This window comes from Amphiura filiformis, chromosome 5 (genome assembly GCF_039555335.1).
Source record: "Amphiura filiformis chromosome 5, Afil_fr2py, whole genome shotgun sequence".
Classification (NCBI taxonomy): domain Eukaryota; kingdom Metazoa; phylum Echinodermata; class Ophiuroidea; order Amphilepidida; family Amphiuridae; genus Amphiura; species Amphiura filiformis.
Genome location: NC_092632.1, coordinates 45,715,873 through 45,733,397, shown reverse-complemented (window position 1 = coordinate 45,733,397; position 17,525 = coordinate 45,715,873). Strand labels below are relative to the sequence as shown.

Below are 17,525 nucleotides of genomic sequence, written 5' to 3'. Positions count from 1 at the left end.
GTTCTTTAGGTGGATCTATATATTTTAAGAAAATATCTCAAAATGTTTGATGTTGAATGAAAACTATGGCGAGCACGCAGAGTAATAAACAGTGGTTTAAATTAATTTCTTCTTTATAATATACTTACCATTTGATATGATGACTTGTAGTGCTGTTGTAAGTTGTTTATTGACCAATGTATATACTTAACCTATTCCAGGCAATCTCGTACGACCTTTGACACAGCTGAGAACCGCAAGGAGTTTGGCCCTATTGTGGTGGATTATGCCAAGGTAAGAGGAATGAAACTGAGGGCAAAGTACTACATGTAGTAGTTTGTAGAGACTAGTTGAAAGACCCTATCAAGGTTCCATAAAATTATATATCATTCAATATGCCATGAGAGAAAGTTACACCCTATATCAGGGGTTCTCAATTTTGCTTCCTGCGGACCAGATCCGGCTCTCCGACCAGTGTGGTTGGCCCTTGAGCAGCTCTGAAATGTACAGTAAACATAGCAAAACAAGGTGTATCTTTAACAGTGATTTTTGCCCTCCTTGGCCTGTGAGCAAATATTAATGAGATGCCACGCCTCTATATGAATGTAGAAGTTCATACTTATGCACATCAGAGTATGCAATGAGGCTTAAAGTTAGATGGTTCTGTTTAACATATCCCAATCAAACTAAGTCATGTGAAATATGGGGAGTGAAATTTGTCGTCTAACAATTGCCTTATGGCGTGAAACTCTGAGTAATGACTCCTATTCCAGTAGGTATACACTTTGAATTTGTATACGCTCTCCCTTTTGGGATTGCGCACTCTATTTATGAATGTTGGGGAGTGAAATATATTTAGTCTTGTGACTTTCTGGTAGTGGGTTTTTCTTCTGATTCAAATCAATCCAGTGAAAATTTACTCCAGAACTTCAAAATAAAATGTTGGGGAGTGAAATATATTTAGTCTTGTGACTTTCTGGTAGTGGGTTTTACTTCTGATTCAAATCAACCCAGTGTAAATTTACTCCAGAACTTCAAAATAAAATATACAAGTTAAAGTCGTTCAAACAGTTTGACACGTCTGTTAAATCGGATCATTCTCTTTAAATAATGCGTCACATTGGCCCTCACTTAACTCAAATACACAATCATTGAGTACTAGTCAAATACCATACACTTAACTCTCAATATGCTATGTCAAATGAAACCATCTACAACCTGACCAACACCAATCCACTGGTTGCCAGAGTCAAGATTCATCAACTCAAATTTCTCGGTCATATACTGCGTCTTGAAGATGGCGAGACTGTGAAAGAATATGCGCTTTATATTCCACCACATGGGAAGAGGAAACCGGGACGGCCGCGCACACTGTACTTACAGTATGTCCAGCACCTCCTGGGAGATACTGAAGGGATGCTGCAGCCAAACAAAATTGTTTCGCTTGCCCAAGATCGCATTAGTTGGAGAAAGCTTGTGAGTCGCCTGCTCCGCAGCCGACTGATGATGATGATGCTATGTCTTGTCTCCCAACAGGTACAATCCAAGGTGAACATGAAGTATGACTCTTGGCACAAGGAGATCCTGAGTAAGTTTGGTAACAGCCTAGGAACAGAGATGACAGACTTCCATGGTGCACTATCTAAGGTGAGAATTTACCACATGTCCACTTTTTACAAATCTTGGTTGGTAGAAGAATGTTAGCATCTTTTGTCCATGGGAATGTGATGCTATAATTGGTACTTGAGTTGTTGTTTCTTCATCCTGATAATGCTTTTATTAGAATCTATAATAAATTACTGAGTTTGGCGACTTGGTAAGGCTAAAAACTTCTACGTTTTACATTATTTCGGAAAACGGATATTTGCGTTGCGTAGAGTAAAGTTGTCCGCACCCCAATAAAACGTCCAATTTTGTTTTTGTTTACGTTAAGGGTGTCAAATTATGTTAATTAGTTTCAAAGCCACTACCAGAGCACCTCCATGCTCAAACTTTTCAGGCCAACACAATACACTAATGTTGACCAGAGAAGATCCTGTCATCGGTGTGAGGATAGTATGCCTGTAGTCTCAACTATTACATGACACAGTAGAAGTATGCCTGTAGTCTCAAACACAGTAGAAACTCAATTAACATCTATTGTTTATTCAACTAATTTATCAACATTAGCATGTATTCTGTGTTTTTATGGAGAACCTATAGTCAACAGTAGAGTGTTTGTTTATTGAATTAGTGAAACTTTTGAAGGACAAATTAATCAGGGTTGCCAAAAAAAAATCATAACTTTATATGAAATAGAGTGTAAGGAAATGTGAATAAAATTGTTTCAGCTGCACAGTGGTGTAGCCAGGACTTTTTCAGAGAGAGGAGAGAGAGAGGGGGGGCAAGACAAATTTCATGGGGGATTGTCACAAATGGACTATAAGAGTACGACAAATTTATCCAAAATGGGCTAACAAATAAAAAGTACAACAAATGCATAGAAATCTAAAATATCAGATCAGCCAGCAGGCCACAGGGGCCAAGAGGGATGTGAATAAAATTGTGTTCATCTGCTCAGTGATGTAGCCAGGACTTTTGCAGGAGGCGGGGGCAGCAATGTACATTTCAAGGTGGGGAACAAACTTGGATGAAAATGATAAAAAATGAGCTAAAAGGTACAACAAATTTGTCCAAAATGGGCTAAAAAGTACTGCAGAAACAAATGCATAAAAATCTTAAATAGCAGAGCGGCCAGGGGCAAGACTTCTCACGGAGTCACGGTGGATATGATATGGTGGCAAGAAGACTTGCTTCGATCATGATCTAATTGCAATTTCAAGCCATTGATTTATATGGAAAAGATACTAAATAATTATACTTCTAAGTTCTAAATGATAATCTCCTCTCATACCATTAATCACATTAAATAAAACATTTACATGTACACAAAATATAACAAAATTTATATACCAACCGCGAAAGACCCTGATCGCGAAAGACGGGTGACCGCTAGTAAGTAAAATATTACTCTTGTTTATAAGACTTTATTAAGAGTCTGTGCAGCTTTCTCCCCATGCTAAAATGGCATAGGTTTTTATTTGGTACTGCAAAAATCATCTTGGATTTGTAGGCATACAATGGTTAGAAATTGTGTCAAATCTATTAATTATTTATATAATTACCTTTTTCAATCCCTTGAAAATATCATAATTTGATTTTAATCTTAATTCAGACTTGTATGTGACCGGACTTTTTTACTTCATATAAACATGATAACTCAATTTTGAAAAAATATAACTTTAGCCTGAGTGGACTGGATCGGGTCACATATTAGAACTTGAAACCTCAAATTACTGAAGATTAACACTTTTCATTTTTCTTATTAACAGTCTCGAGTAGATCTTGAGCAGCACTCTGTGGATACAGCCAGTACCAGTGATGCGGTGAGCTTCATCACCTATGTGCAGAATCTGAAGAGAAAACACAAGGCTTGGGAGAAACAAGTCGAGGTAAGCGAAAAATCACAGAATCATTAAATAGATACATTCTTGCAGTTGAATGGAACAGCTGTATCTTGAAGGTTGAAGTTTCCTCTTTATGAAGAAGTCTTTAGTTATTCTGGGAGAGGGGGAAATGATGGCGAACCTGTTAAAACCTTCAATGAGTAGTACCTATGGGGCAGTTTGAAATAGAATAGTATCATTGCTCTGTCCATGACTGCATTTGAATAGCAGGGCAGGTGCAGTGCATATTGAAATTTTCACAGCCAGTTCCAATTCAGGGTTATGTTTTTTGTCAGTATCCCTGTCCTGTGGAATAACAATCTAGTAATAGTTACCCCAGGTTTGATAAAAATTACGAATTTGGAAGTAAATAAGATGCTGCTGAAAATTCCTGGGATTCTGTTTTATTATTTGTCAGATTAACTTTTCAAGTTAGGTTATGAAATAGGTTCATCAAATAAAATGATACACTTACATGCGAATATTTCATACTTTAATTTCTTTGCTCTCTGCTAATAGACCTACCGAGGTGGTCAGAAGCTACTGGAACGTCAACGCTACCAATTCCCAACCAGTTGGCTGTATGTGGATAACATTGAAGGAGAATGGGGTGCATACAATGAGATTATGAAGAGAAAGGATGCGGCTATACAACAACAGGTAATAATATCATGCATTGTTTACTCAAGCACACATGCAAACATACCTACATGGCTAAAAATTCATCTCTATTAAGTTGCATTTTAACGTAAAAGATATAAGGGTGCATGCATCGAGATTGTGGAAAGCATGCTTGCACACTTGACTTACTTACTTGCACACAACATCTACAAATACATGTTCACCCAAGGTATTACTTGTAAGCATAATGTATGTACATATGTACATTGCTGCCAATCTCCAAAGTGTTGGTTGTATGTGGGTAGCATTGAAGGTGTGTACTTGCATATAATGAGGCTATTTTTAAAGAAGTAAAAGATGCAACCATATTACAATTTCAGAGATAATGTAAATATTCATGTACATACACACACATACACATGTTCACAGATATTATGGTTTATTGCTGGAGAGTATTTCTGTATCATATTGACATACTGTTTATTTCTTTGTTTAGGTTGCCAGTCTTCAGATGAAGATTGTGTCAGAGGACCGTGCTGTGGAGGCCCGCACTACAGAGCTGTTAGCTGAATGGGAGAAAGGAAAGCCAGTGGAGGTAAATTATGATTCTTGCAATTATTCAAATCAGTGAAAGTTTGAATGTGTGTGTTCAAACTGCGCAGTGGAAGTAAGCGTGAGTGAGGTGTTATAACGAAAGTACCTTGTGTCAGCCGCAACATACCTTTACTTCAATGAGGACTAGCTAAAACTAATCCTACCATATGATAGAAAGGGGTCAGCCTAGTCCTTCCTTATTTGTTAGCAATGTTGCCCATTTTAGAATGACTTTTTCCTTGCCTACACTTGTCTGGGTGTCAGTTTAAAAAGCGTTGTTATTTCTTGTCTTAATTTCAACACTTTGAACATTCAATGCAGAATTACATAAAATTTGCTTTTGCCAATTTTTCACTTATGCTGATATTTCACTTATCCAGCCTATTTTTGGTCCTATCATAGCAGAATAAAAAAAGTAGACTGTACATGCTATTTAACTTTAACCAGGTTGGTGGTTTCTTACTGATTCAAATTCTTACAAGAGATTAATATTTTGGTCTATTCCTAATTGCAGGGAGACCTGCAGCCAGATGTTGCCACTAACGCCCTGACTATCTTTGAAGGCAAATTCTCTCGTCTCAAGGAGGATAGAGACAATGTAGCCAAAGCTAAGGAGGCATTGGAACTGCAAGAAATGGGTAAGTAAGATGTATCTCTTTCATTCTTTGTTAAACTGTGACATGAGAGCCAGACTTTTTTAAGTTACAGCCCATGCTTGAGTATCTTACAAATTTAATATCAGCATAAAATGCAACTTTTAAAACTACTTCTGATGTCACCAGAGATTTTCCTGTGTATAATAAATGAATAAGACAATATGAAAAAGAGAATGTATTGGTCACTTGTAAGTAATTCAAAACACGAGGACCTCTTTGTAAAGTGTACTTCATTAACAATTGAGCTTCATAGACTAATTAAACCATGTTAGGCTGCACCTTGATCTTTTTCTATAGTTACACAGTTCCAAGTTAATTATTAAGATACATGCACAGTCAGGCCATGATTGAATGTGTGCACAAGTAGATTTGCAAGGTGGCCAAAAGGTAGTTTGCTAAATGTGTAACAGAGGTTTATGGACACTAATCTGAATTTGTAACTGTTTTGATTTTTATATACAGGTCAACTCAGTGCCAGTGAGGAGAGAGTACAAGTAGCTCTTGAAGAACTACAAGATCTGAAAGGAGTCTGGTCAGAGTTGTCTAAGATCTGGGAACAGATTGATGAGATGAAAGACAAACCTTGGCTATCTGTTGCTCCAAGGAAGGTAGGCAACACAATTATTGCAAACCCTGGTCTTTCAGGTGTGACCAGAGCAAATAAACTACAAGAATGTATGATGAATGGATGAGCAAATGCAATTGGACCAACAAGGAAGATTGAATGGCTGAAGAAATGTTTTTCATTGGTATTTGTTGGACTTTTAAATGGCACAAATTATTTGGCTGAAGTTACTGTGCCGTGTCAATAAAATCCCAATTTACGCTCACATAATTTCACATATGCGCACATCATTACGCAAAGCGAAACTAGCATAGGTGGAGCATCCAACTGCATGCACATCATATCAGTACACAATGTCCTGCCATTTATAAGTCGAACAAAGTATAGATCACCAGTGCAGTCACCTTCACCCCAGTTTAATATTAATAAAAGGGTTTTGATAGTAGTCCTTCCATTCATTGTCCATAATTATTGCAGTAGAGTAGAGGGGGAAATGGTTCCTCCCATAGTTAATATAGTGAATTTAATGGAAGAATCAAAGCAGCTCTGGAATGTTTTATCTAACATATTGTCAAACTATTTTGTAGCTCCTTCAGGTTTAATATGTGAAAGAATGTTTTATTAGTCTACCTAACCAGATTCTTTTATGTTCTTACAACATTGCAGCTTCGCCAGAGCATTGACGCCTTGATGAACCAGATGAAGACCCTACCAGCCCGACTCCGGCAGTATTCATCCTATGAGCATGTACAGAGAGTCCTCAAAGGATACGCTAAGGTATGGATTCTTGTCAAATTGTACACCATTGTAAAGATCTAAATGAAGTCCCATGAAATAAGATAACAAAAAACAACAACAGTATGTTCATATCTTCCTGTCTTATTTGCAATTTAAACATCTAGTGACCAATTTTGCAGGTGAATATGCTGATCACTGAGCTGAAGTCAGAAGCCCTGAAGGAACGTCACTGGAAGCAACTGATGAAGCGCCTTCGTGTCAACTGGGTCCTATCGGAGCTGACTCTTGGACATATCTGGGATATAGACTTACAGAAGAATGAGAACATTGTTCGGGATATTATCATGGTAGCACAGGGAGAGATGGCTTTGGAAGAGTTCTTGAAGCAGGTATGGAAATGGTGCTGACACTAGTATAGAATTTGAAATGACTATTCCCATTGCAACTAACTTAAACCTGATCTCAGTCATAAATATTCTAATCAGGGACCTATTCGCCCATTGCACAGTTCCACCATATGCAATGAGAGCCTCTATCTGGCAATAGACAAAAAAGAAAGAATTACGTAACATCATAACACAATGTTATATGACTGGTTAAATTCCCATTTATGTATGCTGCTGGATTGAGGATTTCCTCACATATGATGGAACCATGCAATGGGCGAATACCAATTATTTTCACAACTTTAGCCCTTTATTCTGCTATAACCAAGTAGAAGTAACATTTCATCAAGACCAACCATACTGCATTTCTAAAGCGCCTTACGCTTACACCAAGGATTCCCGAGTACTAATATACTATAGGATAAGCCACTCGTTTGCGCAAATGAAGTCAGTCATTCAGCCTGTGCGGGATAATGCATGTGATGGCATAGTACCCTGTATGCGTGTAGGAGTGTATCACCTGTGGAAGAGATGATGCAATGTTTACGCCATCATTTCAAAAAAAATTAAATGGCTAAAAAGCGGCGAACATTTGGTCGAATCTTTCCATTACTATCATATCGTGAAAAACCAAATAGCTGAGGAGTTAGCTCAATATGCTAGGAAAATATTCTCTTCGATGACCCCATGACGAGACTGGCTAAATAAGCTGTATTTTTGCTGGAAAGGGTCCGAATAATTGGCAGTCGATGGGCGCCATCTTGGAAAATAGCTCGAAATAGACTTCCTCGACAGTCGCTCAAGATTAGAACTGAGATCTGGAACTAAATTAACCAATCAAATCTTGCGCACTCAAATGACCTAGCAACTGTCAATCAAATAGAGGATAAGTCCTTTTGAACAATAAAGCAGTCTTGCGCATCATAGCCGTTCACAAGTACGTGAGATTTAGGCTGCGCACTCAAATGCATAGCAACCGGCATAGCAACCGTCAATCACTGTCACTCAAACTGCCGGCGAAGTGACTTCACTTTTTATACAGGGATTGAATACGAGTGTCACGGCCCTGCTTACACCTCAAGGTGCTGAACAAAGGAACGTTTAACCTAACACATTACTTAACCCCCACCCCATAATATAAATTGTACAGTTTATTTAGATATACATATGAAAGCTACACTGGCAATAATTAAAAAGCGCAAAGTGCACCTAATAAATATTTTCTTTACATGTGGTTTTGATTTATTATTTAAATTCAAATATTAGAATCATGGAATTATAGATATATTCAACAAACTTCAGACATATAAAACAAATTCCCCCTTTGATTTTGTATTGCTTATTGTTTTCCATTGCAGGTGCGTGATGTGTGGCAGACGTATGAGCTAGACCTGATCAACTACCAGAACAAGTGTCGCGTGATTCGTGGCTGGGATGACCTCTTCACCAAGGTCAAGGAACACATCAACAGTGTGGCAGCAATGAAACTATCACCATACTACAAGGTAAGCCTTATATAGAAGCTGTAAAAAAATGAGCCTATAATTTATATTTGTTTAATTTATGCATGAACCGCCTTAGTTCATTGATGGTACATTTGAATTGTGCTGTTGAATTGAAGTCTGATGGTTTAAAAGTTTGACCAAAGCACATTGGAAATATCAAGCTTGATCAAAGCACATGTCTTTTCTAGCAGCAAACTTAAAACAGATTTATGCAGTGACTCTTCAAGTGAATCAAGCAAAGTTTTTTATGAGTCGGTAATTCAGACCCATCATTGCACAATGAAACTTAACATTTGCTCTTCCATTTTATTTAGGTGTTTGAAGAAGAAGCTCTAGCATGGGAAGACAAACTGAACCGCATCAATGCTCTGTTTGATGTGTGGATTGATGTGCAGAGACGATGGGTGTATCTAGAGGGCATCTTCACTGGTAGTGCAGACATCAAGCATCTACTACCGGTAGAGACACAGAGGTTCTCCAGGTAAGACCTGCAAGGTTAAATAGATATCACTGGGCTATTCCAGTTGAAATCTATACACCCCCTGTGGAAGACATGATCTTAATCTACAACACATGGGGTGTAGATTTCAAATGGGGTCACCTGAATGGGTAATAGCCCAATGGTCTGATACTCTCTTTGATCACTATGCATGCCCTGAGTATAGTATACATGTACAACACTGCCATACATGAATCCTACCAAACCCTGCTTTACATGCAAAAGGATCGGAAAGTTGCAGACAATCGTGTACATACTTGTTACACTCAACACACAGCAAAGAGAATTTGAAATTCCAAACAGTTGGTGGAATCAAACAGGTGCATGTTAGTCAAGTAATTGGGTAGTGTTGCAGTCTGCTTGTGTAGTTGTTTCGCTCTGGATCTTACTTTTGGGACATGTTTTGAACTTCAATACATGTACTGCTTCACTCTGTAGATGTAATTGTTCAAATGTTACCTCATATAAAACCGTACGATGTGTTAATCGACCTACTGTTCTACATAGAGGCCATCAGCATGGCGTCATATGCCGCCATCTTGTGGGTACACGTTGATGGTCGTATGATATCCATGCGTGAACAGCAAAATCACAGTGTTTTTGCGTGATAACAGCTGCGTGGCAAGCTGCTCCCTGCGCGTAGTCCCTGCTCCCTGCACGCATATCATTTGTACCCACAAGATGGTGGAAGGCTCACTGCCTTAATTGTGTGCAAATAGATTTTAAATGGCAACATTCAAACATATTGATGTAAATGTGCCTACAGTTCAAATTAATGTCTTACTCTGCTTTGATTTTGTATTACAGCATCAGCACCGAGTTCCTGGCCCTGATGAAGAAAGTTGCTAAGTCACCATTGGTAACCGATGTACTCAACATCCCTGGTGTACAACGCTCCCTGGAGAGATTGGCTGATCTACTGGGCAAGATTCAGAAGGCTCTTGGTGAATACTTGGAGAGAGAAGAGCATCATTCCCAAGGTAGGAGCCTGCTGTTAGGAATGTTCTTGAGTACTGGGAAAATGAAATTTCTTTTTGGCAACTTTGTTACTTGGTTTACTTTTTTTGTAGATAAAATATTTGAACCTCATTACGCAGTTAAAATAACCTAAATTGCATGGAAAGAAGCTACACCTGGGAAGGAGGCGATAAAATGCTTCATTGATATTGATAATAGTGGTGCATCTTGCTTCACACTTAATGTGAAGTGCATATTGTAAAGCAGCTCATCACATAATCTGTTTGAGAGTGCTTGTTTTAGACAATTACATATTTGTATGATATGAAGGGGGGGGGGAACCCTACACGACCACTAAGTGCAGAGATATTCAATAATAATCAAATAAAGGACAAGGAAAATGGAACCCACAACAAACAACTATGGAATTTCTCATTTTTTATGTGTTTTCTTTTTCTATCAGATTCTACTTTGTGGGTGATGAGGATCTGCTTGAGATCATTGGTAACAGCAAGAATGTAGTGCGTCTACAAAAACACATGAAGAAGATGTTTGCTGGTGTACATCAACTCATCCTGGATGAAGAGGAAGGAATTGTGCTTGGTATCTCATCAAGAGAAGGAGAAGAGGTGAGTCTATGAATAAGATGATTTCAAAGTTAGCTTTTGCTAAAAGCAATGATAGTTCATGTGTTGGTATTCTCACAAAATTCATGTCATAACTATTTTATTACTTTATTAACTCACCTTTACCAAAGAACAAGCCGATGTATACTATCCATCAAATTACTCTGTTCTGAAACCAATCAACTTGACACAGTTAAACTGGTTACCGTATCTTCCAACTGAATCTATAGAACCTAATAATCAGTTTGATCTACCTCCTTTATGGCCTAATATTTGTGAGTTATTAATTTTGCGACCTAACTGCTATGCACAAGATTTGTGAAACTAATACCCTCACAAAAATGACTACATCATTAAGGGGGTCACAGACTACTTCAGGAAGAGTACAGGATCATCCCGACTCTTTTATCAGCATAACCCCCGAATCCTAGGTTCCAGGATCATGCATGGCAAACTTTTTGTGCACGTATGAAGCCAAGCACAAAAAAAGATAACATAAAATTTATATTTACTATATGGTGACTGTATTATTTTGTGTACATTTATTCTTCTTAGGTGATGTTCAAGTCTCCAGTGTCCATCATTGAGCACCCAAAAATCAATGAATGGTTAACTCTAGTGGAGCATGAGATGCGTGTCACACTTGCTAAACTTCTTGCCCAGGCTGTGCAGGGTGTGGCACAGTTCCGTGAGGGATCCATCGATTCAACCAAGTATCTAGACTGGGTAGATCAATATCAGGTAGGAGAAATTAAAATTATTGTTAGCTGGTACTGAAAGTTAGGTATTCAACAATTTAATTTTCTAAGCTAGGCTGATGTGTGATTATGTAACTTTCAGAAAAAGTTTCTGTTTAAAAAAAGCACATTGCCAAAATTTAATTCATGATGCAATGTTCAGATTAGTACATATAATGAATATGCATTTAAATAATTATACATTGTTATTGACAGCTGACAATTGAGAGTTGTAAATATGGTGAGCAAGCTACCAACACTGGTCGTTTATTGTAAATTTGAGCCTAGAATCAGGGTACTTGTTAATTGTCTTGAAATTCCTTGAGAAAAGTTGGAATCTGAAAGAACCAGGCCAGTGGAAAAGCAAAAGGATATTTCCAGCTCATGGCACCCGGCAAGTTGATAAAAAAAGTTGCATGTTAAATTGTGGGACTTATAAAATATTGCACAAATGTGTCAATCAGATTCATGTGTGCTACATTTGTCAAAGTATAATATGTTGTTATTTTGTGTGAATCATTGTAGGCTCAGCTAGTGGTACTGTCAGCACAAATCTCATGGTCAGAGCAAACAGACAAAGCTCTACAGGCAGTAGAGAAAGCAGGTGGCAAGGATATGAAACCATTGGAGGTTGTCCTTCAGACGGTCAAGAACACACTGGAGGTGCTGGCAGATTCTGTCTTGCAGGAACAACCACCTGTACGAAGAAGGAAACTGGAACATTTGGTATGTATATCAGCCTCAATCTGGCCATGATACTAACCTAAAAGAACTTTGTATAAACTGACAGCCTTTATGTGTTCATGATAAATTCTTTCTAATGTGCCACTGACTGATCACTGACTTTGTTCCCTGCAGATCACCGAGCTTGTGCATCAACGTGATGTATCCCGTAGTCTTATCACCGACAAAGTAGCTGGACCTAACGCCTTCGCCTGGCTGTGCCAGATGCGATTCTACTTTGACCCCAAACACACCGATGTGTTACAGCAGTTGTCTATACAGATGGCTAATGCTAGATTCAACTATGGATTTGAATACCTGGGAGTACAAGACAAGCTTGTGCAGACACCATTGACTGATAGATGTTATTTGACTATGACACAGGCCTTGGAAGGAAGGCTGGGTGGATCACCTTTTGGTAGGTAGAATTAGGCTTATGTATTTGAAATCCTCCCCCCAACCAAATTCAAGTCTAAATAAGTCCAGTTCCAACCATTTTCATCCATAAGTAATATGGATAAAGTGTTGAAATAAATTGATATGAGGTGTTCCAGGAAAGGTAATGTGTGCTCATTGAATTTATCCTTATTACAAGTAAACTAGGTAAAACGACAATACAGACAAACAACACCAAGAAAGGGATTGAAGTGCTTGGACCATAAGATCTTGATACTAAAGGCATATATGTTTGTGACATTTACTGAGCATTTGATGTGCAAAAAGAGTAGTGTTTACAGTGCATTCAGAATGCACAGAGAGCCCAATTTTCATATACCAACCAAAAAAAGCTAACCGGTACTGAAAACCTTTGATATTTGCCCATGTTTTTTTGCATTGGTCAATCTTATTTAAAGAAAAACCTCTAACTGTGCATAAATGTTGTCATTAGCATTGACAATGTGGCTGTAATTTCCTTACAGGTCCTGCTGGTACTGGAAAGACTGAGTCAGTGAAAGCCCTTGGACATCAACTGGGCCGATTTGTGCTTGTATTCAACTGTGATGAGAAATTTGATTTCCAGGTCAGTTTTGAGACTAAATTCACATAAGATCATTAGAAATAGGCCTAAAAGTTTCATGGAAATGTTGTAGGTAACTCTTCAACTGCCAAGTAGACTTCGGTTGAAGAACATGTTATATGGGGTGATGTTATCATGAAGATGGATGTATGAATAACTGCTGGACATCTGTCATCTGGCTAAAATCAAGATAATTTGCCCTCACTATCACCTACCACCTAATCATAATGGCTGATTAAGGTGAATGATCATAGGAATTTCTGGGTCTGTATAGTTTTACATCAAGTCTATCTGCATTTTATAAGTTAATATTAATGAACTCATTTGAATATTTGTTTAAAATGTGTTTTTTTGCCATCTGAGAATATTTTGCTTTTTTTAAATGTTTATACTGACTGATAATATGTTGCATTTCAGGCCATGGGTCGTATCTTTGTCGGTCTCTGCCAAGTAGGAGCATGGGGATGCTTTGATGAGTTCAATAGATTGGAAGAGAGAATGTTGTCTGCTGTCTCACAGCAGATTCAAACCATTCAGGAGGCCCTCAAGGAACAGGCTGGAGGAGATAAGAAAAAGGGTAAGGCATGCATGTGTAGCTTAGTAATCTGTAAGTGTTTAGGTACTACCATTTTGTATCAAAAGTGAAAGTGTGCTTTCAGCACAAAATTTGGGAATTCTTGAATGTTTGATGTGTACGAACTCATCATCATCAGGAGGAGTCCAGTATTCTGATTGTCTCTCACTTTTTTTTGCGATGGTCTTTCAATTCTGTGGTGAAATTTTATTTAAATCAATTTAGAATTATATGCTACCAGTTTGAGTTTATAAGGGACAAGAAAGCAAACAAATCAGATGCATGGATCACTTTATACAGGCATGAGAATTTTCCTGCTTTTGCAGGATTTCCTGCTTTTTTGTGGTCCAAATTTCTGCACTTTCTTTTAATTTCAGTCTGTTTTTGGCCTTTTTAGCCTCATTTCACACTCTTTTTCGCCTCATTTCACACTCTTTTTCAGGCTTTTTCAAACTTTTCAGGTTTTTCCATGGATGATCATTTTCATGCCTGTTTATAATAGTATAGTAGTTCCTATGAATAATATAAAAAGGGAGAAAGAGTGTGTCTTTGTGAAAATTTAAACAAAAGTAGTGGCTCATGGACTACTGTCAAGAGAAGCATTAACTAACAAGTAATTGTGATTTGAGAACAAGTAAAGCTATTTGTGAAAGCTGACACATCCTTCTGTGAAATCTATTGTCAACTTGTGTACTAATCTCAACCATTCTTACCAGACTGAGCGTTAGTATTAATTGGTGTATAATTTCTGTGTTACAGACATCCAAGTTGAGTTGGTTGGCAAGCAGGTGCGTGTCAATCCAGACATGGCTATCTTCATCACCATGAACCCTGGCTACGCCGGACGTTCCAACCTGCCAGATAACTTGAAGAAGTTATTCCGTAGTCTGGCTATGACTAAACCAGATAGACAGTTGATTGCACAGGTCATGCTGTACTCACAAGGATTCAGGATGGCTGAGAAATTGGCCTCCAAGATTGTACCATTTTTCCAGTAAGTAGAGAATAAAAAAGGAATGTTAATATAAATATAATTGATGTGTTTCTCAAATGACTGTCCACAATATTGCTAACTTGAAGATGTTTCTTCAAGATTACTTTTCTGCTTATTACAGTGACAGTTAGGGTTTCTTTTGCATTGTTATATTTTGACAATCCTTAGTTATCTGTAATATTGCCGTTCTGTTTTAGATATCATTGTTGGGCAGTAAACACCTCCTATGTGTTTGTGGCCCCTGAACATGTTTAAAATAAAACTGCCAACCGGTTACATATGAGGTTTTGCTTTAAACATGTTCAGGAGCCAATGACACAAAGGAGGTTTTTCCTGCCAAACGATATATGAACGCAAACAGGTCCTTTATCTTGCAAAGTAATTCTAGCGTTACAATATAGCCATAATTTACATTACATGCCTTGTAAAAAATGGACTAAATTCTAAGTAAATCACTTTATTATATAATTTTGATTTTTTTCACACATACAGGCTCTGTGATGAGCAGCTTTCATCACAATCTCACTACGACTTTGGTCTGCGAGCTTTGAAGAGCGTACTGGTCAGTGCTGGCAACGTGAAGCGTGATCGCATCCAGGCCATCAAGGAAGATCTGATCAGCAGAGGGGAGAAGACTGATGAAGGCACTATCTCAGAGAAATTACCTGAACAAGAGGTGAGGGTAGAAGGAGGATGATTTGAGGATAGGAATATAAAGATGGAGTATCAGCTGTTTGATATTGCTTCTTGCGTACCTGCCAACTGTTCTTATTTAATAGGGGCTAAATTTCAGTCTTTAGTGGTAACAAATAGGAACATACCTCATGAACATGACCTCATTCTCATGATGGCAAACTCAATCATGAGAACAAGAAGCATCAACAAAAATTCTTGGGAGAAATTCTCTCCAACATTTGCTCATTAAGTTTGCTGATTTCAGACCCACAGCAGTCTCTGAGGTTCAATTCCATGAAGCTCCATAATGGTAGTACCCTTGGGCAGAAGTGTGGCCTAGTGTTCCTATTTCTGACTGTCCTGTGTTGGCACAAATTGCTCTAATGGCTTTTGTACTAGAATACTAGATCAGGGTTATCACAGACTCTTGAAAAGTTATTGACTTTTTTTAATGACAAAAGTCATGAAATTCTCTCATATTGATCATGGAAATTCCAGAGAGATCATGGAAAAGTAATGTAATTTTTTTTTAATTTGTAAAAATAAGTGTAAGAAAGAGCAAAAAGACCTGTAAATCCTGTGTTAGGTCATTAGAGTGGGAAGCAAATGCAGCTTGATGAGGGGTGGTCAGACAGTGATTTCAATTATGTATATTGTATATGTCGGTCTAGTCAAGGAAATGTCATGAAATTTTTAAATTGAAAAGTCTGTGGGAGCTGTGTTAATTTTTTGTAGATTAAATATCAAGTAGAGCCTAACATAAAAGAATAGATCTAAAGTGTAATTGGTATTCATTTGCGTTTATCATTTGAACCAACCTAACTACAGTATCCTAGAAGGAACCGTCCCTATATGATAGGCCACCATATGAACCAGCCAACACCTGTTCATTTGGTGACAGATATATTATTTATTCTTTGAAACTCTAACCTCGGCTATGCTCCACAGACCTAAACTGTACTCAACGTAACAGGCGTTTTAATTTGTGTTATACCTCTATTTCCATCGCTACAGATCTTGATCCAGAGTGTATGTGAGACCATGGTACCCAAGCTTGTGGCTGAGGACATACCGCTCCTGTTCAGTCTTCTGTCTGATGTGTTCCCAGGAGTCCAATACACCCAGGCACAGATGAAGGCACTGAGACAAGAATTGCAGAAGGTGTGCAAGGAGATGTTCTTGACTTATGGTGAAGGAGAAGACTCAGGAGCACCATGGGTGGAGAAGGTGGGTTTAAGACGAATACTGATGGAATCTAAAAGAAAAAGAACCGTGTGCAATATTGATACATATTTCATAGAGAGACTGAAACAATCTGAACCATAAGTTATAATCTAGGCATTTCTAATACCTAAGATTTTACAGGTAATGTAAAATCTTAATATGGTTTTTATAGAAACCAAAGCTATAATATCATGTCACTTATTGAAATGTAGTGTTATTCCATAAGACTTTATTCAAAGTTTAGGTATACCATATACGAGGGGGTATCAAAAAGTTTTAGAAATCGCCCAGAAGTGAAAGAGCTACTATATCAATGAAATTTTGTCAGTGCAATCACTGGTCCTTATGTACACTATGGTGCAAAAATTGTCTCATAGGTATGTTTACTTTTTTTACAGGAGCTAGATGTGACTACCTGCCTATGTAACCGCATAACCAGCAAAATGGAGAAAATTGAAGCATGCAGCATGATGTTCCATTTTAAAGGGTTACAGTGCCCAGAAAATCTGTGATGAAATAAAAATTCCTTTTCCAAAAAGCGACAGTGACATATCACAATCACCACCGAAGATAACTTTCATTTCATCATCAATTTTCTAGGCAGTGCAACCCTTCAAAAGCAGGATCTTAATAATGCTGCTTGCCTCAATTTTCTCAATCTTGCAGTTTATGCGCAGTAACTGGGGCAGCAAGTTATTGGCATCTAGTGCCACCTGTAAAAAAAGTAAACCTACCTATGAGACAATTTTTGGACCATAATGTACATAAGGACCAGTGATTGCACTGACAAAATTTCATTGATATAGCTATTTCACTTCTGGGCGATTTCTAAAACTTTTTGATACCCCCTCGTATACACATAAAAGAAGCGCAAGAAGCGCAGTGGTTTATAGTGCGCTATGCACAGACACAACGCCTAGATGTTGATCCACAAGCCTCGGCACACTTTACAGGTTGTATCCTCTATTC

The 17,525-nt window shown here is 38.0% G+C and overlaps 1 protein-coding gene across 1 annotated transcript in view; it reads left to right on the top strand.

Moving 5' to 3' along the window:
• Positions 1–17,525, top strand: part of LOC140153223 (cytoplasmic dynein 1 heavy chain 1-like) — a 106,910-nt gene that overhangs the window by 29,770 nt on the left and 59,615 nt on the right. The window contains 22 exon segments of the mRNA XM_072175909.1: positions 201–273; positions 1,516–1,626; positions 3,351–3,470; positions 3,984–4,124; positions 4,582–4,680; positions 5,194–5,317; positions 5,798–5,943; positions 6,567–6,677; positions 6,818–7,027; positions 8,383–8,529; positions 8,844–9,010; positions 9,836–9,987; positions 9,990–10,008; positions 10,449–10,614; positions 11,167–11,352; positions 11,874–12,074; positions 12,207–12,489; positions 12,992–13,092; positions 13,507–13,666; positions 14,423–14,657; positions 15,150–15,333; positions 16,347–16,559. Coding sequence (XP_072032010.1) covers positions 201–273; positions 1,516–1,626; positions 3,351–3,470; positions 3,984–4,124; positions 4,582–4,680; positions 5,194–5,317; positions 5,798–5,943; positions 6,567–6,677; positions 6,818–7,027; positions 8,383–8,529; positions 8,844–9,010; positions 9,836–9,987; positions 9,990–10,008; positions 10,449–10,614; positions 11,167–11,352; positions 11,874–12,074; positions 12,207–12,489; positions 12,992–13,092; positions 13,507–13,666; positions 14,423–14,657; positions 15,150–15,333; positions 16,347–16,559 — 3,349 coding nt within the window.